The 23,084-nt window shown below is 44.3% G+C and overlaps 1 protein-coding gene across 1 annotated transcript in view; it reads left to right on the forward strand.

The window, feature by feature from the left end:
* Positions 1-20,371, forward strand: part of LOC128743422 (ras-specific guanine nucleotide-releasing factor 2-like) — a 101,285-nt gene extending 80,914 nt beyond the window's left edge. Inside the window, exons 19-22 of the mRNA XM_053839996.1 lie at positions 3,817-3,936; positions 4,030-4,192; positions 19,538-19,735; positions 20,183-20,371. Of these exons, the coding sequence (XP_053695971.1) occupies positions 3,817-3,936; positions 4,030-4,192; positions 19,538-19,735; positions 20,183-20,371 (670 nt within the window). The remainder of the gene's footprint in view (positions 1-3,816; positions 3,937-4,029; positions 4,193-19,537; positions 19,736-20,182) is intronic.
* The last annotated feature ends 2,713 nt before the right edge of the window (positions 20,372-23,084 follow it).

A 23,084-nucleotide genomic window follows, 5' to 3' on the forward strand; every position in this document is an offset into this window, starting at 1 on the left:
ACCATTCGTTACGTCGATTCGGTGCCACACTGCCTAGGACGTTCTCCGCTACGCTGTTAATGGCTGTTTTCACGGCATTCCAACAGTCTTCAAGAGGGGCTTCATCCAGCTCTCCCTCTTCCGGCAGCGCGGTTTCGAGAGATAACGCGTAGTTTTCGGCGACCTCTGGTTGCTTCAGTCGCGCTAGATTATACCGTGGCGGGCGGCGGTATCGTATGTTGTTCACAACAGATAGTTTTTGACGTATCCTTACCATCACTAGGTAGTGATCCGAATCAATGTTAGCGCCCGGATAGGTTCTGACGTCGATAATGTCTGAAAAGTGCCGACCATCTATCAGAACGTGGTCGATTTGTGATTCTGTCTGGTTGGGTGATCTCCAGGTGTACCGATGGTAGAGGTTATGCTGGAAGAAGGTACTACGTATGGCCATGTTCTTGGAGGCGGCGAAGTCGACAAGTCTTAGGCCGTTTTCGTTCGTTTGCGGGTGAGCGCTGAACCGTCCAATCACCGGTTTGAATTCCTCCTCCTGACCAACCTGAGCATTACAGTCCCCGATGATAATTTTGACATCATGTCTTGGGCAGCGGTCGTATTCACGCTCCAACTGCGCGTAGAATTCGTCTTTGTCATCATCGGTACTTCCGAGGTGAGGGCTGTGCACGTTAATTATGCTTATATTGAAGAATCGGCCCTTGATTCTTAATCTGCACATTCGGGGGTTGATCGGCCACCACCCGATCACCCGCTTCTGCATCTCGCCCATCACTATAAAAGCTGTGCCCAGCTCGTGTGTATTGCCGCAGCTCTGGTAGATGGTATGATCATCTCTATACGTACGTACCATCGTTCCTTTCCAGCATACCTCCTGCAGCGCTACGATGTCGAACTTGCGGCTCTTCACTTCTTTAGAAAGCACGTGGGTACTTCCGAGGAAATTTAGAGACCGACAGTTCCATGTTCCTAATTTCCAATCGTTAGTCCGTTTTCGTCGCCTGGGTCTTTGCCGATTGTTCCGATTAGAGTTATTATTATTACTTACGGAGTCCATTGCTTTGGTTTTTTTAGTGGTTCAGGTTTGCAAAGCCCGCAACCAACCCCACAGTATCGCCGGAGGGCCAACGTAGCTCGAAGGAGCCCTCCTCCCCTGTCAACATACTACCTTGGTTTCCACCGGGGTTGGTTACCCGATCTCCACCCGAGGTTGCTCGTATCCCGGCTGGTACCACGAGGAGGTTGGGGTCAGAGATGCCATATTTTCTAAAAAAATGTCTGCAACTGCTCGAAAACCGCAAAAATCGAGCAGTTTTCCGGCTACTCGAATTTTCTGGTTTAAAAATAATCTGCGAAAATCTGCACACTTTTTTAGGAAGTCTGTGAAAGTTTAAAGAGCTTCGAACAAAAATCTGCACCAAAACAATAAAAGTCAGAAAAACTGCAAATATCTGCAAATTTATAATGATCTGCAAGACCGCTCCAAAAATCTGGAATTTGCAGACAAATCTGCAAGTCTGGTATCCCTGGTTGGGGTAGGAGTTGCTAGGTAAAAGGCTGTGAACCACTGTGGGGTCTATTTTATGCCCAGTGCACAAGGCACCGATGGTACGCATTACCGAGCCATTTATCAGCCCCGGAACAATACAAGCGTTCCCGGATTTGTTCAGGACCATGCTGCAGAAATGTTTAGAAGATGGTAGCTTCCCGGACCGATGTAGGATCCAGAAGCTAGTGCTGTTGCCAAAGCCAGTGAAGCCTGCGGGGGATCCAGCGTCATACAGGCCGATATGTCTACTGGATACATGCGGAAAACTCCTGGAGAGGATAATCCTGAATAGGCTTACGAGGTATACAGAAGGTGAACACGGTCTGTCGAACATGCAGTTTGTGTTCCGGAAGGGGAAGTCCACGGTGAATGCAATCCGGACAGTGATCGAGCGAGCCGAGAAGTCGTCCAAACAGAGGCGAAGAGGAGACCGTTTTGGCGCCGCTGTAACGATCGACGTAAAACACGTCCTTAACAGCGCTAGTTGAGAGGCCATTGCTGAGTCGCTGAATAGAATGCATGTCCCGGGATATCCATGTAGAATATTGAGGAGTTACTTCAGGAATCGGATGCTTGTTTATGAGACCGCCGAGGGGCGCAAGACGATGAACATTACGTCTGGAGTCCCACAAGGCTCCATCCTTGGCCCAACGCTCTAGAACGGGATGTACAACGGTGTACAGACTCTGAAGCTGCCTAAACACGCGGTGATCGTCGGTTTTGCCAATGACATCGTGCTATCGGTAAAAGGCAAGTCACTGGAGGAGGAAGAAATGCTGGTGACAGAGGCGATTAGAAGTATCGAGAACTGGATGCATGGTGCAAAGCTATAAATCGCCCACTATAAAACGGAGGTTCTACTGGTTAGCAACTGTAAAGCCGTACAACATGCAGTCATCACCGTCGGAGAGCATATTATTACTTCCACGTGCGCGGTCAAGTATCTGAGAGTAATGATAGACGACCGGTTGTATTTCAACTGCCACGTCGACTACGCTTGCGAGAAGGCGGTGAAGGCTATCAATGCGATAGCCAGAATAATGCCGAATTGTTACGGGCCGAGTTGTCGCAAGCGGAGACTGCTGGCTAGTGTGCCATTATCGATACTGCGGTATGGAGGTCCAGCTGAATCGCGTGAAACTGAATAGTACCTTCCGACTCATGGCTGTAAGAGTTGCCAGTGCATATAGAACAATATCGTCGGAGGCAATATGTGTTATCGCTGGAATGATCTCCATCAGCATCATACTCGTAGAAGATAACGACTGCTACGGACAAAGAAACACCAGAGGAACTCGAAAGCTGGCGAGAGAAGAGTCGCTGAGTAACTGGCAGCAAGAGTGGGATAGGGCCTGGAATGGTGGATGGACGCACCGACTCATACCTCCTGGTGTCTACCTGGTTGAACAGAAAACATATGTCGTTTTCGTTTTTGCGGTGTAGCTACACCAAGGCTACACCGGTGTAGCTTTTTTGCACCAAAACTGTTCGTTTTCGATTTTTGTGCTACTCCATTGCTACTCTTTTTCTGCACCAGCTACACCAGAAAAAAGAGAGTGTAGCTGGTGCAGATCGAAAAATATCAACCCACCCATACCACATCACTGTTGCTGCACCGCGAGCGTTCGTCTATCTAGCAAAAAGTGTAGCTACACCACAAAAACGAAAACGGCAATAGAGAAGTCGGGTTCTACTTGATCTTTGATCTTTGTTAGAGTATAACAAAGGTAAAAACTTATGTCCCACATTTTTGTTGCTCGATTAAAAAAATCTCTTTGTTTTTTTGCCCCCTTCCCCCTTCAGCGGCCATACACCGGAAGAACAAAAACTTTATAAAATACACTCAAGTACTTTTTTCGATTATTAAGAACGGGGCAACTTAGGGACTATTCATTTAATTCTCAATACAATTGGGACCAGCCCGACATTCATCACGTATTTTGAAAATGGTCCCTAAGTTGCACCGTTGTTGAGTAATCGAAAGAAACAAATCGTGTAAAAAAAGACTTTAGTGTATTTGTAATTGCCTAATATTGTAATGAATGTTAAAATTCCTACACTTAATTTAAGATAAAAACTAACAAAAGATTGCTTCTTTGTTATGTACATCTATTTATAATTCCATTTTACATCAAGTAACCTGATTTGACATGAACAAAAAAATGCAATATATACTTACAATTCTGAACAGGTCACATTGTTAATTAAAAGTTAACATTATTCTTGTAGCTCACTCCTATACTGACATCATTACTCATTTTTCTACCCTGCAGAGAATTTCTCGGCCAGGCGTGGATGAAATCCGACAAAAAGTCGCGTGCGGAACATATTATTCTTATGACGAAACGATTCAACGACGGTTCACGGTTGGTGTGTTCGGAAATAGTTTCGAGGTAAGTTGGTTCGTTCGGTTCTCTGCCGACAAAGCCGGATGACTGTGGAATAACAATTGTGTGTGTGTGTTTGTGTATGTGTTCTGCCCGCAGGAGCAACATGGCAGCGCGGGTAGCTGCCATCGAGAAGTGGACTGCCGTTGCTGACATCTGCCGGTGTTTGCATAACTTTAACGGAGTATTACAAATCTGTGCTGCCTTTACCAATGCGGCTGTGTACCGACTGAAGAAAACTTGGGACAAAGTACCTAAAACAGTAAGTAGAACAATTATTCCTACCCTTTCCGGAAAAAAAGCACACAATGCTTCGGTTGGCCCTGTTCCGTTGGCCCATTGAAAAACGGTTCTGAAAGGAATCAGCTGGTATACTTCTGACGAAGTTCGTTTTGGCAGCTACCTTTCTGAAGCTGGAAACGATGGACCTTTTCCAACATCTAGGGATGACGAAAATTCAGTGCATGACAACCTTTTTCATTACTATCTATCCAATTCTATATAAGGTGGATCGGTTCAAACATGAGGAATAGCTTCATATAGGGGGCAAGGTTTTCAAACAACTTTGGGTTAATAGCAGCAAAAGCTTCTGTTGTGTGGAGGACAGCCATTTTTGCAAAAGTTATCTCACACCAGAATCACGATAATGACGCAACTTAGCCGCTTACCAGCTGTGCATCCTCCGACGATACATTTAGTTAATTTGTATCTCTCCATGTAAAGTTACAAATTCTTGTAGTAGATCGAACCGCTCTACATTATCTGAAACAGTAATTAATCACAACAAAGCCTGCCCTTTTGACCATCCCAAAAATGTTTTCAAATAATAGTTGTTTCACTACCAGATGCTATTAGGATTGCAATTCGTATCCAGTTCCGGGCTGGCACTGCTGTCCAGTGGTTCCACGCAGAGAAGGGGTTTTATTGGAGTAGTAGCTATACCCTTCACCGTCGTACGCCACGCTGTGCCAGGCAGGGTAACTTTGAACTAACCCTAAAGCTGGTGGTAACGAATGGCAAGGAGTTCAAAGTATAGCCAGAATGGAGTACTGCACTCACTCGAAGCCTACTTTTGTAGCCAACATGCAATAGCTACTTCAAGCGGAAACGGCAGTAGTGGAGGCAAAAAAATGATGAACTTGCACTTTCGGTCAGAGCGCCATTTGTTCGGGCGGAACATGACAAACCGATATGCAGTGTTATTTCTTGTGTCGGGTAGGGGATAATGTTGTTCCTGTAACCACGTGCCGGAAGCCATCTATTAAGTTTGTGTTGTGTGGTTGATAATAGGGTGATGTTGGGAAGCCGGTGTGTGCTGATGAGTTATTGTTTTTGAATGTCTAATTTATCGTTCAGCTATTTTGATTCAAATTAAACTCGACAAGCTCTCCTATCTCGAAGTAAGCACAAAAAGAAAGCGGCATATGGTCTAGTGTACAATAGAACGCAGGAAAAAAGGACCTTTGGAGAAGGGCCAACAAACATCGCTTAGTTTGCTTTTGTATACCAGCAACAGCAAGAGCGAATAATGTTCATTGTTTCGCAACACATCGCAGGACGACCGCGGTCTTTTAAATACCCGCAGGCTGGTGTTTGGTATCGTCAATTTATTCGACCAAGTGCAAGAGTTGGCAAAGGTTATGGAATTGCTCGAACAAGGCGGTAAATTGAAATCGCAGAGAATTTTCAGGACCACTGGATTTAGGAAGGGTCATGGGGAACACCTTTTGTTTCATCGCCGGGAAATCATTGGTGCTATTAAACAGCTTCAGAGAGTGGTAGGAACGATTGTAATGGGTATTTCATGGAATGTGCATTTGGTCAATTGCAGTTTATGCACTGTTGCTGGTAAAATGGATGGATTACTTCGTCTTTTTAGTAATTTTGTTACAACTTTCTATAGATAGGATATATTCAGTATATTGAAGACTTGTTGAACGCATCATTCAAAATTGTTAACGCCGCAGCAAAATTTCATGAAAACAAGTAAGCCGAAGCAATGTAGCAATAAATCAGGCTCAATTTCCAATTCATATCCTATACCTTGCAAATAGTGATACATGTGCGTGGTTGAGAAAAATTTCTTTCGTCGTTACCTTGTGATGGCGTACGTCCACCGCGGTACGAAGAGGTATTCTTAGCTATTGATTTGTCTCCATCAATTGCTGTTGTTCGACGGTATTTCCGGAATGATGATCGCCATCGTGAAATGTGTTTGGCAGCTTCGCAGTAGTACAGTTTATGCTTCATTGCCGGCAAGTTGATTCAAAACGCGTACGGTTAGGTATATTGGACTGGAGCGGTGTTGAGTGCGATGTTGTTCAGAAGATTGCGTCGGATTATGGATTCAATATACAATTCGATTTTCGCGATGTGCGATGTACTTCACGCAAATGTTTATGTGAGATGCTGAAAACGGAAGAAGGTTGAATATATAAAACACTTGTGTCATAGAAATAACAAATCATTTTCATGACAGATTTGTATTACAGTAAACTCTCGGAAAAGTTAATCGATTGGGGAATGGGTCGATTAACTTTTCCAAACTATTAACTTTTCCGAGTAGTCCTAAAAATCATTAAAAATGATAAATATAAAAGCGAAAGATGCATTCCGGGATATAGGGTACACATTTTCATGTATTTGGAAGTTGTAATGGAAAGAAATATGTAGCAAGATCTTTATAAAATAATACTTAGTTCCTTTCAGTAAGTTTAAAATAATCGGTTACACTACTATACTTTTGTTTTTTATGCGACTACGTTTTGATAATGTTCGCGCTTATTTTTAGTTCCTTTTTTTGCATTTAAAATTCATCTGAGTTTGGGCTTTTCCAGTATGTTATCAATAATCCTGAAGTAACTATGTGCTCTTATTGAACTATTATTGCGACTGTCCGGTACAAAAGTTTAATTTAATCCCAGTTATGATGCGACCCTGTATGAAACTGTGGAACGGCGACAATAAACTGAAAAATGAGAAATAAAGATAGAAGGTAAACTCACGTGTGTGGACGAACGCTTGGACAACCAAAAATTCAAACTTTCAGAAAAGTTAAGGCAAAAACTAATTTTTCAGAGAGTTAACTTTTCCGAGAGTCTACTGTACTCGCTGGCCTGTGAATTGTATCTCCGAAAAAAATATAGTTGTAGTGATTTTGTTCTTGTTAAACTGTAACAGAACACAGATAGTTTAAAAATATAAACAGTTTGAAAATACAGGAACCAGAATAACATTTGTTTGCAGTGACATTACTTACTTATTTACTTACTTACTTACTTACTTACTTACTTACTTACTTACTTACTTACTTACTTACTTACTTACTTACTTACTTACTTACTTACTTACTTACTTACTTACTTACTTACTTACTTACTTACTTACTTACTTACTTACTTACTTACTTACTTACTTACTTACTTACTTACTTACTTACTTACTTACTTACTGGATGTTCGCCGGTCGCGCAGAACAGAGTAATGAAATCAGAGATCTCCATTGCCGCCGGTTACCCGCGATGACTTCTAACTGTCACTAGGACAGGTTCTCGTCTACAGTTTTTGTGCAGGCATACAGCAGTACGGATTTAGCGTTTGAGTTGAAAACTTGGGTTTTCTTATGTAGAGTGAACTGGTTTGAACGCCAAATGCTTCGCAGACCTGCAAAGTTGCAAACCACCATCGGGTGCTGTCTGGTTACCAAGATATTGAAAGACTACAAGCTCAACTTGTTGTCCCGCTACTGTGAAGTTGGTGAGATTGTCAGTGTTCACTACCATAGACTTAGTTTTTGCTGCATTTACTGTGAGACTTGCTGCCTGGGAGCTCTTGGAGAGGTCATCTAACTTGTTCTACATATCTTTTCGGCGTTGTGCGAGCAAGACAATGTCGTCGGATAGGTCGAGATCATTTAGCTGATCCAAAGTTAGAAGATTCCAAGGAAATCTCACCCCCAACGATGAGAAACAGAAGCAGTGATTTGACCATCTCGGCTAAAATACAGTCTGTCCTTAGCACTTTTTTGGATTTCATACTTTTGATGGCTGGTTCCATTTCATCCAGTGATATCGACGGAAATCGAAACGGGAATCTTGATTTGTTTTGATTTGTATTTCGAATATAGGCTTTAAGCCCTTTACCCATTCTTAAATATATACTACAACATAGGCTTACAAATAAATAAATTTCAACACGCACAGAATTACAATTGTCTTAAAAATTAAAAGTATTCGATTTATCGTAATTGTCCTCTAAAGTATAAACTGAGTCTATGTCTTATCACATCCGAGCTCATGCCAATGGTTATAACATGTTGCAATGCATTGAAGGCGTTCATGAATCGGGAAGTCAGTTCGTGCTGTGAGTAATTTCTAGACCTAAAAGGTGGGTCAAAAATCCTACGTCGTCGGAGCGTGACAGCACTATCATTAAATATCAATCGACTGGTCAGAGCTTGGCTGTTTGTTCGTTCTGAGAGAATGTTTGTGAAGAATATGATATCGGCAATCTTGTGCCTCGAATGGACCGTATCAATATCCACCAAAGAACAGAGATCGTGGTAAGGCGGTAGTTGTTCTCCGTTCCATCCGAGATTCCTGAGAGCGAATCTTACAAATCTTTTTTGAATCCCTTCGATACGGTGTATGTGCGTTATATACAGCGGGCGCCAAATAACGCTAGCGAAATCGAGCTTGCTTCTGGCGAGGCCTTTGTAGATCGCTAGTACTGCATGAGGGTCATCGAGATCACGGCCAAATCTTCGGACAAGTGCGTAAAGCTTCAGACTCTCATTGATGACATTGTCAATGTGCCTATTGAAGGAGAGTGAGCGATCAAAAGTTATCCCCAGGTCGCGGACAAATTCAGCTCGCGGAACAACATTGCCTCGGTATGCGTAGTCAAAAATCACAGGATTAGCTTTTCTGGTGAAAGTCATAACAGAGCACTTTCTCGTGTTTACTTTCAATCCACGGTTTTCGCAGTGCGTTCCTACATGACCTAAGTCGAGCTGTAATTTCACGCAATCATCAATAGATTTGATCGGAAACAAGATTTTCACATCATCTGCATAAATCAGCATAGTTGCATGGGAGAGAACATCTGGCAATTTGTTCATCAGAAGCACGAATAGCAATGGTCCTAAGTGACTGCCTTGTGCTACTCCTAATCTGATTGTCAAACTGTTATTGATTATACTCTCAGTAACTTACCAGCTCTATCTTTTAACGGCTTCTTAGTATACATCTCGGCATCATTAAGACGGCGAGAAATATCATCGCCCGCTGTGCATTTTCCAGAGTGTTTCAGTGATGAAAGCGTTCTCGACGCTGGTCCATTGCTATTCGACCGTTCCACCAGGCGGCAACTTGGAGACTCGGGATTCACGTTGTTCGACAAAGGCTTTTTTCACCTCGAGATTCTCCAATCGTCGGACATCGTAACGACACTCCTCCCGTTACTGGACGCGTGCGATGCGCCAGAGTATCTCAGCTCTGTCCATCTATCCAGTGGACAAACTGTCGAAATGGGCGATTTATGGGTGAAAATTGCCATTGGTGACAAAGTTATCTTCTTTGACGTTGTCTATTTCCTACCGGACAAAAACAAGGATTGCAACCACATTCAATTGCATCTAGAGACACTGTCGTTGATATTGCGAATCGTTCTGAACGTGACGAGATCATTCTTTTTGGTGACTTCAACCAACCTCACGTTAAATGAAGTGCAACTACAGGTGGTTACTTTTTCGCTGATCCACTTTTATCACACTTTCCACCAGCTTGTCGCTTGTTACTTGATGACTAGTCGTTTTGTCGTGCTATCCATTTCCATCCCAAGATCGCCTTCATTGTTTTTTTTTTGACGTAATTTGTTTGATTTCGAGTGCATGAAACTGCGTTCATCGCATTCACTTTTGGGCCAAGCGAGTTGCAAAAATAATTGGAAAACCCTTAAAGCATTTAATCGGGAGAAGAATCTTTATATCGTCATCTACACAAGCTATGATGGTTGGTTAAAGCCTGAGACATGCATACTACCGGTGCCTTGCGCACTGAGCATAAAAAAGACCCGGCAGTAGTCCGTAGCCTCTTATCTAGCAACTATCTAGGGATAGGACCCTACCTCCTCGTTGTTTCAGCTGGTATACGAGCAACCACGATGGAAACCAAGGTCGTGTGCTGACAGGGACGGACGACTCTTTCTAGCTACGTTGGTCCTCAGGATACTATAGGGTTGGTTGCGGGTCTTGCCAGCCAGAACCACTAAAAAACCAAAGTAACGAACGACGTAAGTAATAACGCGGGTCGGAACAAACGGCAAAGTTTCAGGCGACGAAAACGGGCTAACGATTGTAAATTAGGAACATAGAACTGTTGTTCTCTAAACTACCTCGGAAGTAAAGTACTGCAAAGCCTAGGTACTACATTCCGTTATCAAAACAAAACTTAGCCCTCTGTTTTTAGACGACAGACTTCGCAGCCAGCTGTTGGAGTATAGGACAATTGCAGAGCCAGTTGATCTTATTGATTGATTGATCTGATTGATATGGACGACGATCATATTAACCCTAACAGCCGCTCCCAGCCGAGATGCGTACATACGACGACTGGCTTATTAGGCCAGTACCATACCTCGAGAGGCTGTTGGAATCAATAGGATCGTAGCAACTAGCCCTGCAATTGTCCTGTATTCTAACTAGGGCCCGGCATCGTCGAAACAAATAAATGAAACTGACTTTCTCTTACCTTCGCTTCATACATGAAGTGACTTGCTTCGTTTGTTGAACTGAACATTTCAAGCAAACTTCAGTTGAAGTTGGTGACTGTTTCAATTGACGACGACAGAAAGTCAGGCACGATTTGTCGACATTGACAAGGTTAACTTTAATATGCGTTGCATTGTAGGAATTGTTATTCAAATTCAATTCATTTGCATTCATAGCTGCTGGTCTTCTTCTGAATATTTGATAGAAAAGTACTAATGAAAAGTTGAAACTGATCGTCATGACGAAGTGAAACCCGTTTTGCTGACGCTGACTGAAGCTAGTTTGAAACTGAAGCGGTGCTGCTTCTGTAGAAACCGAAGCTTCACTGCTTCATTTATGAGTGACGCTATGCAATTGAAGGTGACGTTGTAGGGCCCTGATTTTAACAGCTGGCTGCGAAGTCTGTCGGACAAAAACAGAAGGTAAAGTTTCGATAACGGAATGTAGCACCTAGGCTTTGCTTTGCTTTGCTTTGCATACCTCGATGTCCACTGGGAGGTAGTACCCGCATGCTTTTTGAAGAAGTGAAGAGTCGCACGTTCGATAGTGTAGCGCTGCACGAAATGTGCTTGAAAGGAACGCTAATGACACATTCTAGCAGTACGGGACACAATTAGCAACCATTTTTACCGTGTAAATTGGTGGTTGTTCCACCAAATGTTTGGCAAATAGCTTTGTAAACTAAATAACTCAAAAGGACTTTACTTTCCGGTTGAATTCCAGGGATTTAGACCTGATTTGTGTAGTGGGCATGGTGTCTCGTAACGCTGGAATGTGTTTAATGCGTACGTATCGGGATGGCCACATCAGAGCTGTGGTAATACATACAAGCTGGGAACAGCTTCTATAGTTACTTATTTACATTACTAGCCGAGGGCCGGGGTGGCTCTTGCCGTAGCAAGAATGCTTCTCCATTGTACTCGGTCCTGGGCTACTCGTCGCCAATTCATTGCGCGTCTCGACACACTCAAGTCGTCTTCAACCTGGTCGAGCCATCTAGCATGTTGGGCCTCTCTATTCCTGGTACCGATGGGGCTCTTGACGGATTTCACTGCATAGTCGTCTGGTATCCTTGCGACGTGGCCCGACCACCGTAGTTTCCCAACTTTTGCCAATTGTACGCTGGGAATGCTCGTGGTTCATACGCCTACGCCACTCTAGACTTTCCGTGTGTACACCGCCCAAAATAGTCCGCAACACGTTTCGTTCAAATACGGAAAGTTCACGTATATCTTCCGTAAGCAAAGTTACTGTCTCAAGTTCGTAGAGGACTACCGGTCTGATTAACGTTTTGTATATCATCAGCTTTGTGCAGCGGCGTATGCTCCTTGATCGAAGCGTCTTGCGGGGGAAAAAGTATATTTGATTTCCAGCTTGAATGCGTCGTTGAATCTCCCTACTCATATTATTGTCGGAAATCCCAAATATACGAATTCATCAACCAAAAGTCAATAGTCACTGTCCGTGGGAGGCAAACGTTGCTTTCTCTGAAGCCTCTTCCTACCATGTATTTGGTTTTTAACGCATTGATTTGTAACCCTATTCTCTTCGCCTCCGTTTTTAGTCGATGTCGTCTGCGAAGGCTAGAAGTTGGCTACTCTTGCTGAAGATCGTACTTTTCGTTTCGATGCTCGTTCGCCGGATCACACCTTCAATTGAGAGATTGAATAATATACAGGACGGTCCATTCCCTTGCCGCAACCCTCTGCGTGATTCGAAAGGACTCGAGAGTGTCTCCGTAACACTCGCTCCAGGGTAGCTTTGATCAGCAGCGTCAGTTTGTTCGGAAAACCGTACTTGTGCATTATCTGAAAAAGCTGTTCGCGCTCGACTTAATAGTATGCTGCCCTGAAATCCACGAAAATATGATGGGTGGGCACGTTGTACTGGTACTGACCTATAAGTTCTTTAGCTATTTGGGATAGATGACGTAACAAAATTTGAGTGAGCACCTTGTAGGCGGCGTTGACCAGTAAAGCCTTGCCTCGGTGCCTTGCGCACAGGGCATAAAAAGGACCCTACAGTGCTCCATAGCCTCTTCTCCAGCAGCTCGTATCACTACTTACTCGTGTTAGCAGCCGAAAAACAGTCCAAGGCTTGTTGACTTTGCCGCCTCCAAAAACATGTCCATGTCCATACGTAATACCTCTTTTCAGCATAACCGCCACCATCGGTACACCTGGAGATCGCTCAATCAGACGGAATTACAAATAGACCATTCTGACAGATTCTCGGCACACACTATCTTGGCGCTAACACTGATTTGGACCGTTGTCTAGTGATGTTTAAGATACGACAAAAACTATCTGTTTCGAACATCATATGATACCGGCGCGGCGCCCGCCACGGTATAATCTAACGCGACTGAAGCATTCGGATGTCGCTGAAAGCTGCGCGTTATCTCGAAGCCGCATTGCCGGAAGAGGGTGTGCTAGGTGAACCTTCTCTTGAAGATTGTTGGAGTGCCGCCATTAACAACGTAGCGAAGAACATCTTAGGTAGTGTGCCACCGAATAGACGTAACCAATGGTTTGACAATGGATGAGAAGAACTCAGCGCGGGTACAAATGCTGCATAGAACCAACCGTCAGAATGTGGAGCGGTACAAACAGAAGCAGAGACAGGAAACCCGACTCATCCAGGAAAAGAAGCGCCATCAGGAAGAGAAGAAGTACGAAGAACTCGAGCAGCTGTACCACTTTCACGACACACAGAAATGCTATCAAACACTCAACGAATATCGCAATGGCTTTGTGCCGCCAGCCGAAACGTGCAGAGGTAAAGATGGAGGTATTTTGACTGACGACTGTGCGGTGATCGAAAGATGAAAGCAGCACCACAATGAACGCCTGAATTGGAGGAAGTGACTTCATTGGTGCAGCAAGCAATGGAAATGTGCCACCCCCATCGATAAGCGAAGTTAAAGAAGCCATCCAAAGGGCGAAGACTAACAAAGCTGCAGGAAAGGATGGCATTGAAACGAAAGTTACTAAAATGGGCCCGGACTAAGTAACTGTTTGCATTAATTGATTGTCAAGATTTGGGATACGGAACGGCTACCGGAGGAGTGGAAAGACGGGGTTATCTGCCCTATCTACAAGAAAAGCGATAGGCTGGATTGTGAGAACTACCGAGTGATCACTATCATGAAGGCCGCTTACAAAGTGCTATCCCAAGTTATCTTCCATCGACTATCGCCAATAGATTCATGAGAAGTTATCAGGCCGGCTTCATGGAGGGGCGGTCTTTTTTTACCTGTATGGACTCATCACTGCGACCAGTATTGTTGATCTATTGTGATATTGCCCGGGTGTATGCTGTATGACCCGCACTACATTGTTTGCTATAATCGCTATTGAGTAAGCGATTAGCTTATTGAATTGTATGCGTGCTTGTGTGTAATTGGGTTTTACTCTTTCTTCAATGCCGTCTCTACTTTACCCACCTCGTTCCACATGACAGCGAAGCAAAGCAAAGCCTAGGTGCTACATTCCATTATCGAAGCTTGACCTCCTGTTTTTATACGACAGACTTCGCAGCCAGCTGTTAGAGTACAGGACAATTGCAGGGCCAGTTGCTACGATCCTATTGACTTTAACAGCCTCTCCCAGCCGAGATTCGAACATACGACGACTGGCTTATTAGGCCAGCGTCATACCTCGAAGCCAACTGGGAGTCCACATGACAGCGCTGTCCCCAATTATAGCCATCCCTGCATATGATAGTGTAAACCGAGTTCTCTACGGCGAACCCATTATTCAGAAAGTGGCTGAAACTGCACGGATACGTTGAGCAGGACATGTTATCAGTAGATGAAGGAATTAGGTTACGCAAGCCTCGTCATAAGACGTGAGTCCAACTAATTAAGTAAGTAAACCTCTTGAAGACTGTTGGAATGCCGTGAAAACAGCCATTAACAGCGTAGCGGAGAACGTCCTAGGCAGTGTGGCACCGAATCGACGTAACGAATGGTTTGACGAGGAATGCCAGCAGATATTGAATGAGAAGAACGCAGCGCGGGTACAAATGCTGCGTAGAGCCACCCGTCAGAATGTGGAGCGATACAAACAGAAGCGGAGGCAGCAAACCCGACTCTTCAAGGAAAAGAAGCGCCACCAAGAGGAGAAGGAGTGCGAAGAACTCGAACAGCTGTACCGCTTTCACGACACACGGAAGTTCTATCAGAAACTCAACGGATCTCGCAAAGGCTTCGTGCCGCGGGCCGAAATGTGCAGAGATAAAGATGGAGGTATCTTGACTGATGACCGTGCGGTGATCGAAAGGTGGAAGCAGCACTACGATGAACACCTGAATGGCGTGCAGGCGGAAGACCATGATAGCGGAGGAAGTGACCACATTGGTGCAGCAAGCGACGAAGATGTGCCACCCCCATCGATAAGGGAAGTTAAAGAAGCCATCCAGCGGCTGAAGAACAACAAAGCAGCGGGAAAGGATGGCATTGGAGCGGAACTTATTAAAATGGGCCCGGACAAGTTGGCCGGCTGTCTGCATCAATTGATTGTCAAGATTTGGGATACGGAACGACTACCGGAGGAGTGGAAAGACGGGGTTATCTGCCCTATCTACAAGAAAGGTGATAAGCTGGATTGTGAGAACTACCGAGCCATCACTATCCTGAATGCCGCCTACAAAGTGCTGTCCCAAGTCCTCTTTCATCGACTATCGCCAATAGCCAATAGATTTGTGGGAAGTTACCAGGCCGGCTTCATGGAGGGTCGGTCTACAACAGACCAAATCTTCACCCTGCGGCAGATCCTCCAGAAGTGCCGCGAATTCCGAGTCCCCACGCACCACCTGTTCATCGATTTCAAAGCCGCATATGATAGCGTAAACCGACAAGAGCTATGGAAAATTTTGGACGAAAACGGCTTTCCGGGTAAGCTTACCAGACTTATCATGGCTACGATGGATGGGATCCAGTGCTGTGTGAGAATCTCGGGTGGATTGTCGGACCCATTCGAATCTCGCAGGGGACTTCGACAAGGAGATGGTCTTTCCTGCCTGCTATTCAACATTGCGCTTGAAGGTGTTATAAGGCGAGCGGCGATCGAAATGCGGGGCACGATTTTCAACAAATCCAGTCAATTTATCTGCTTTGCTGACGACGTGGATGCTATCGGCAGAACATTTGAGGCGGTGGAAGATCAGTACACCAGACTGAAACGCGAAGCAGAGAAGATTGGATTGCAGATAAATACGTCTAAAACGAAGTATATGCTGGCGGGCGGGACCGAGCGCGACAGGGCTCGCTTGGGCAGCACCGTGGTAATCGACGGGGATGAGTTCGAGGTAGTCGACGAGTTCGTATACCTTGGCTCGCTGGCAACAGAGGACAACAATACCAGCCGTGAGATTAAAAGACGTATTATCAGCGGAAGTCGGGCCTACTACGGACTCCACAAACACTTGCGGTCGAACAATCTGAGCCCCCGTACAAAGTGCACACTGTACAAAACGCTAATTAGACCGGTTGTCCTCTACGGGCACGAAACGTGGACATTGCTAGAAGAGGACCTACGAGCACTCGGAGTTTTCGAACGGCGGGTGCTAAGAACCATCTTTGGCGGAGTGCAAGAGAACGGTGTATGGAGGCGAAGAATGAACCACGAGCTCGCGCGTCTCTACGGCGAACCAAGTATTCAGAAAGTGGTTAAAGCTGGACGGATACGTTGGGCAGGACATGTTGCTAGAATGCCGGACAAATATCCTGCAAAAATGGTTTTCGCATCAAATCCGGTAGGAACAAGACGAAGAGGGGCACAGCGAGCGAGGTGGCAAGACCAGGTGGAGCGAGATCTGGCGAGCACTGGGTGCCCGCGGAACTGGAGATCAGTTGCCATGGACCGAAACAGATGGAGAAATTATACTGCGCAGGCCTTGTCATAAGACGTTAGGCCAATTAAGTAAGTAAGTAAGTAAGTAAGTAAGTAAGTAAACTAAGGTTTAAACGCTAGGAGGCTTATCCATGATCGTAACAAAAATCAATGATCCAAGATGACGTTCCTGAGGCACATCAGACCAGAGAGGGAATGAAGTTGATTTGCTCTTATCGATCTTGACAAATTGCGATTGCTTATCTGCTTCAAATTAAGGCCGCCTATTCCGAACTTTGGAGATTTCTTCACGTAGCACGGCAGTTACAACCTCATAGACGGCCAATCGTATTCTCCCTCATTCGCCTTCGAGGATCGAAGCATCTTGTTTTCCAGATGAGCCTCATTCAGTAGACACGACTAGTTTTCGGCAGCGGTGGTACGGGTAGTTCAATTGCCGAATTTTAGCCGTTTAGCCGAGCAGGACGGTATTTTCGCGAATGGTATACAGTCGATGGAGCTGTGGGAGTTCCTCTATGACGGTCCTGATGTCTTATAATAAACAGTTGCAACATTGGGGCTGTCATACGGGCACTTTGACGATGCTGTAATCCAAGAAACGGCTTATTATCCTCAACCGGTACAACCTTTCATATTGATCGCTCACCATTCCATTTCTCAATTCGCTCGCGATTCTAGATTCTTCCACTGCACTACAAGATCGTTCTCTGCTCGCTGGATGCTCCACCGTTCTGATAAAATGTAGTCTTGCTACCGTGAATCTTTTTCGAGGATTTTAGGGCAACATACGATACAGTCGAGCGTGAACAGCTACGACTAATAATGCATGAGAACGATTTTCCGAACAAACTGACGCGGCTGATCAAAGTTACCATGAGCTATGCGCGCGTTTTGAGTCTTTTTGAATCGTGCAGAGAGTTGCGGCAAGGAGATGGACCGTCCTGTCTGTTATTCAATATCGCTATAGAAGATGAACTAGCGAGCGGGCATCGAAAGAAGAGGGACGATTTTCAGTAAGAGTAGCTAATTTCTAGACTTCGTAGACACCCTCGACATCATTACTAGAAACCTTGGAATGGCGGAAACAATCTACGACAGACTAAAGTCGGAGGCTAGGAGGATTGGGTTACAAATCAATGCATCGAATATGGTAGGAAGAGGGTTTAGAGAAAACAGCATTTGCCTCCCGCGAACGGTGACTATTGATGGCGATGAACTGGAAGTGGTTGATGAGTTCGTATATTTGGGATATCTGGTCGCCGCCGACAATGATATGAGTAAGGAGACTCAGCGACGCACTCAAGCTGGAAATCGAGCCTACTTTTTCCCCGCAAGACGCTTCGATCAAGGAGCATACGCCGCCGCACAAAGCTGACGGATAAACAAAACGTTAATCAGACCGGTAGTCCTCTACGGACTTGAGACAGTAACTTTGCTTACGGAAGATATACGTGCACTTTCGGTATTTGAACGAAAGGTGTTGCGGACTATTTTGGCGGAGTACAAACGGAAAGTGTAGAGTGGCGGAGACGTATGAATCACGAGCTATAGTCACTGCTTGGAGAGATTCCCAGCGTACATCTGGCAAAAGTTGGGAGGCTACAGTCGACCGGCCATGTCGCAAGGATGCCGGCCGACTGCGCAGTGAAATCCGTTCTCTTCAAGAACCCCACCGATAACTTGCTAAGTTATGTCGGTTTTGAACAACCAAAGCAAAAAAAAAACAAGTTTATTGATACGTAACTTTATTGCATAAAATTGGCTTCTGTATGTTAATCTATTTAACCTATGTATGTTTTCAGTTTTCTATTTTCGGTTGAACGTTTATGCGACTTACGCGTCTGCACACGAGTAGGTATTCAGGTTTTTATGATCATCCAATATTCAATTTTTCACGGTTACTATTCAAATGAATCACTGATGTGCCTAGGCTGGAGCAGAGTTGTACTTGCTCTATAAAATTCAAAGCAAAAAGTTTTTATGTTCGGCGTTTTTAACCTAATCGTCCGGAATTTTTGCGATAAGGCAATTTATTGCATAAAAACAGATCCATCTTACATGCTTGTCTGATTTTTGCAATTCAAAACATGCTTTTGGAAGGCCCACCTACGGTTATGGTATGGACTGGACATCCTAGCGAAAGTTACGTGATAGATTGTTGATAGTTTCACTTTTAAAACCCTAAATTTTTCTGAATATGAGGTGAGAAGTACTGAACTTTTTCTTTTCCATACGACTACCGAATTCTAAATTTGCAATAAGCTAACTGAGCATATGTGGCCTTCAGCTGCAGGAGCTGACAGAACGAAAGTTGCTCACCAGCAGCACCAACTTACAGTGACTATCATAAATAATTCTGGCCAAAACCACCAGAAGCAGCCACAGCTCGACCACGCGTAGGAGGTTTCGGTATGTGAGTGTATAGTTAATGGATACGAAGGATACAATAAACATTATGAGCGCCAAGTTATGGGTAAACTTTGAAAATAAAATGCTTTTACTTTTGTTTACGCTTCTGCGGAGAGTGAGGCTAATGAAAATGAATATTTGCAAAGGATGTACGGAAACCATTGCATTCGCGCTCCAGCGTTTCTGCCAAATCCAAACAATTTACCCTCACTTCGTGTGTAATGCTGTTAGGGCTTATTTGCTTGTGTATTCTAAGCCGCGAAAAAAGTTTAATCGCAGATGTTTGCTTACACGAATTTTTTTTCTGGTGTTTACTGCGACCAGTTCAAATTATGAATGATTTACACTTGAAATTGCATATTTCTTTCTGATGTTTTCAAAATATAATGCCTGAAGGGAGCATAATACGCTGCCTGTTCACCAACGAAACAATTTAATCGAATTTAAGCGAATGGTAGTGCTTTAACGGTGCTCTTTCATGTTTTATAGAAAATGTTTCAACGCATTTTTGCTTTGATATAGTTTGCCATTCGAGGCCACTATCAATCTCTAACGGTTTTGCCATTCCATTGCAGATCAAATCGACAATCACCAAACTGCAGGCTGTGGTATGTTCGGATGGGCGCTTCCGGGTAATGCGCGAGGCCCTGCACCGTTGCGATCCACCCTGCATTCCGTACCTGGGCATGTATCTAACCGATCTTTCCTTCATCGAGGAAGGGACGCCGGACTTTACACCGGACCGGTTGCTGAATTTTTCCAAAATGCGCATGGTGAGTACTGCAATCAACCTAAAACACGTTGATTTATGAAGATAAATTTCAAGCACGATTTGTTACACCAATGGGAACCGAGCGTGCCATTCCTGTTCGTCCGGCACCATTACGCTGGAAGCGGAAATAGCAAAAATAATCCCGACCAGAGCGGTTCCGGTCGGGAATCGACATGTGCAACGGAATGTCTATAAGATAGTCCAACAACGAAAGCCTCTTACACTCCATTATAAAATGCTCCCTACGCTTACACGGTTGTAAGGTTTATTGTATAAACAGCTTGCTATAACGAATTCAATAGAAGAATTAAATAGTTTTGTTATTGATGTCTCTCACCTGTTATTTAGATTGCTGGTGATATTAACTGCAGAAATGTTATTTTCGAATATCATCTTGCTTTGGTTGTATGTATTCTATCGTGCATTTTTTCCTGCCCACTACTTTCAGATCGCGCACGTGATACGCGAAATTCGCCATTTCCAACAGACACCGTACAAAATTGATCACATTCCGAAAGTTACATCCTACCTCCTGGATACATCGTTGCTGCTGGACGACGACGAGTTGTACCAAAAGTCGCTGCAAATCGAACCGCGAAGTTCGCGTCTGAGTGCACCCAACACGGCGAACGTTTAAACCGTGCAAAAACAAACAAAGTAATGTGAAGAGAGAGAAAAAAAATGGAATCCTGATTGCGGTGTACCATTTGAATAATTCCATCCGCCGTTATTTTTCCGCTTAGACTACTGGTGTGCAAGAAAGTGATTCGCTAGTGTTAGTGTTAAAAAGGATTCGTTCTAAAATACGTAAAGAAATTGATATTAGTATGCCAATCGTCAATCATCGGACCGGAAGGAAGGTCTTCAATCATATTGAGGTAAGTATTCTGATTTGTACGGTAGAGCTTTAGTTTGAAAATGATAGGTTCAAAAACCAGTTTCTTTAAACGTTTGTACTCTGTATTTTATAAAATGAAACACGGTATTTGTAATTTAAAGTAATTTTAGTACGTTGAAGAAACAAGTTAAGCTTTATACAAACCTACGAGTATACACTTTTCAGAACGCATTTGCATTACGTTTGATATCTTCTCCTAGCGCAAACTGTTTCGCTCCCGTCGTGTCAATGCTTTATCGATTCATCCGGACAGTTCGGACTAATTTACGCCCGACATTTTGAAGTATAGGTCATGCATAGTGCATAGTTTGATCCAGCGATGAGCATAGACGTTTTCATAATATACGGCGGTCCACACACACAAGTCATTCTCCCGGTACGAGGAGATTTACGGAAGGACGTACAATGCCCGTTGCAGGCGGATTGCTGCAATAGATGGGCAATCACTTGCTAAATGTATGTATCTTTCTCTTCATCCCACGTGTCAGTGAGCATTCGAGCGTACTTGATTAAGTTGATGTTGATGTTCCCATGCAAATAGTGCTTTTCACGGTTTAGAACGTTTCGTTTAGAATGTTCTCTTGACCACACAATAGAGCCACCGAATGGAACCACCCCTGAGGCTGCTGACGACCAATGATGTAGGGAGTTCCCAGCAGAATAGCCTTACTGATGAGAATGCTGATGCACACTGGTCCTTATACCTAGCAAAGTAGAATAAATTGTTCGGTCGTCCTGGGCAGCACACGTGGGGAACGGTTTCTTTTTGCTGCCCATCTGCGTCCAATGTGCGATGTTCATCCAGTTGCGGTTGCTGCGCTGAAACGGTCCAAGATTTATTTGATGAGCTGTTTATGGTGAATTGGTGATTAGAGCCACTTTGAAGAGCACATGGGCGTCTGTCGTATTTGATTTAATCAATCTCCAGACGTGAACCACGTAGAAACCGAAATGTACGACTAGAATCGGTAGGTTCTTGCTTCGAGGTTGCTATGGGGACGATGGGCGTTAAGAGTGATCGCTAGTGAAGCTGACATGTGCGCATCATGGTTGTCACTTTGTGGGGGTATCTTTTCCGTTTCCATTATTCGCAAAAGGTGTGTGGATGGTTGGGCTATAGGTACACTGGTATGGTACTCAACATCTTGGTCGAAAAAAGTATCCTTGATCGACGACAGGTTTTGCATAGAATATTTAGCTATTTGTTTTAAAGATCTGCTTTATTTCTATTGATGAGTATTAACTTATTTGAAACATGCACTACTCGCAACCATTTTCTTTTATCTATGGATGGTTTGCATTTAAAGTTAAACAACCCTACTAGCACGGGGGGCTCCGTAGCCGCAAGGTTACCGGGTCTGCTTTGACAAGCGAGTGGTCGTGGGTTCGAATCTTAATAGAATCAAGCCATTCGATGTCAAGTGACTTTAGCATGGGTTTATTCTCAGGCCCCTCCATTTACCCTTCCTTCATGCTGAATTCTATATTTACCCTCTGAAGCCTCTTGACAGTGCAAATGTCCCTCCTATAGTTAAGTGTACTGGTCAGAGGTACGAATGAGTCCTCACCAGGGACGGCTATAATATGGGATAGTGCTGGCAGCGAGGAATAAGTGGGTAAAGTAGATCAAGCTTTGAAGGAAGGGTAAACCCCAATACACGCAAGCACGCATACAATTTAAAATAAGCATATCGCTCACTCAATAGCGATTATAGCAAAAAGAAATGCAGTGCAGGTCATACAGCAAACACCCGGGCGATATTACAATAGATCAACTATACTGGTCGCAGTAATGAGTCCACACATGAAAAAAAAACCCTACTAGCACAGTTGTTACATACCAGTTGTGGCAACCGATTTATGACTAATTTCAGTCATAAATAAGTTTCTGCAACCATAAGTGCGAAAAGTGTATCGATTCCGATCTGGTCGAGCCATCTTACACATTGGACACATTTATTCCTGGTACTAGTAGGGTTTATGGAGAGAAACCGCTCTGTCATCCGGCATTCTTACGACATGTCCGGCCCACCATAGCCTACCGACCTTCGTCAGATGTATGATGAGAATCTCTCCACACAGCACCTTCTGCTCGAACACGGCAAGGACGCGGATGTCCTCCATAAGCAGCGTCACAGCCTCAAGTTCATAATGAACTATTGGTCTAATGAGGGTTTTGTACATTTCCAGCTTCGTACGACGACGTATGCTTCTTGATTTTAGCGTCTTTCGAAGGAAAAAATAGACAAGACTTCCTGCTTAAATGTGCATCGGAATCTCCATGGTAACGAACACATCTACCATTTCTGGTAGGTCGCCGTCAACGGTTATCGTTCGTGGGAGGCGCACGTTGGTCTCTTTTGAGCCTTTTCATTTCATGTATTTGGTCTTTGACGCATTTATTTTTAGCCCCGTCCTACTAGGCTCCTTTTTCAGATTGACGTAGATTGCC

This window comes from Sabethes cyaneus, chromosome 3 (assembly GCF_943734655.1).
Source record: "Sabethes cyaneus chromosome 3, idSabCyanKW18_F2, whole genome shotgun sequence".
Taxonomy (NCBI): Eukaryota; Metazoa; Arthropoda; class Insecta; order Diptera; family Culicidae; genus Sabethes; species Sabethes cyaneus.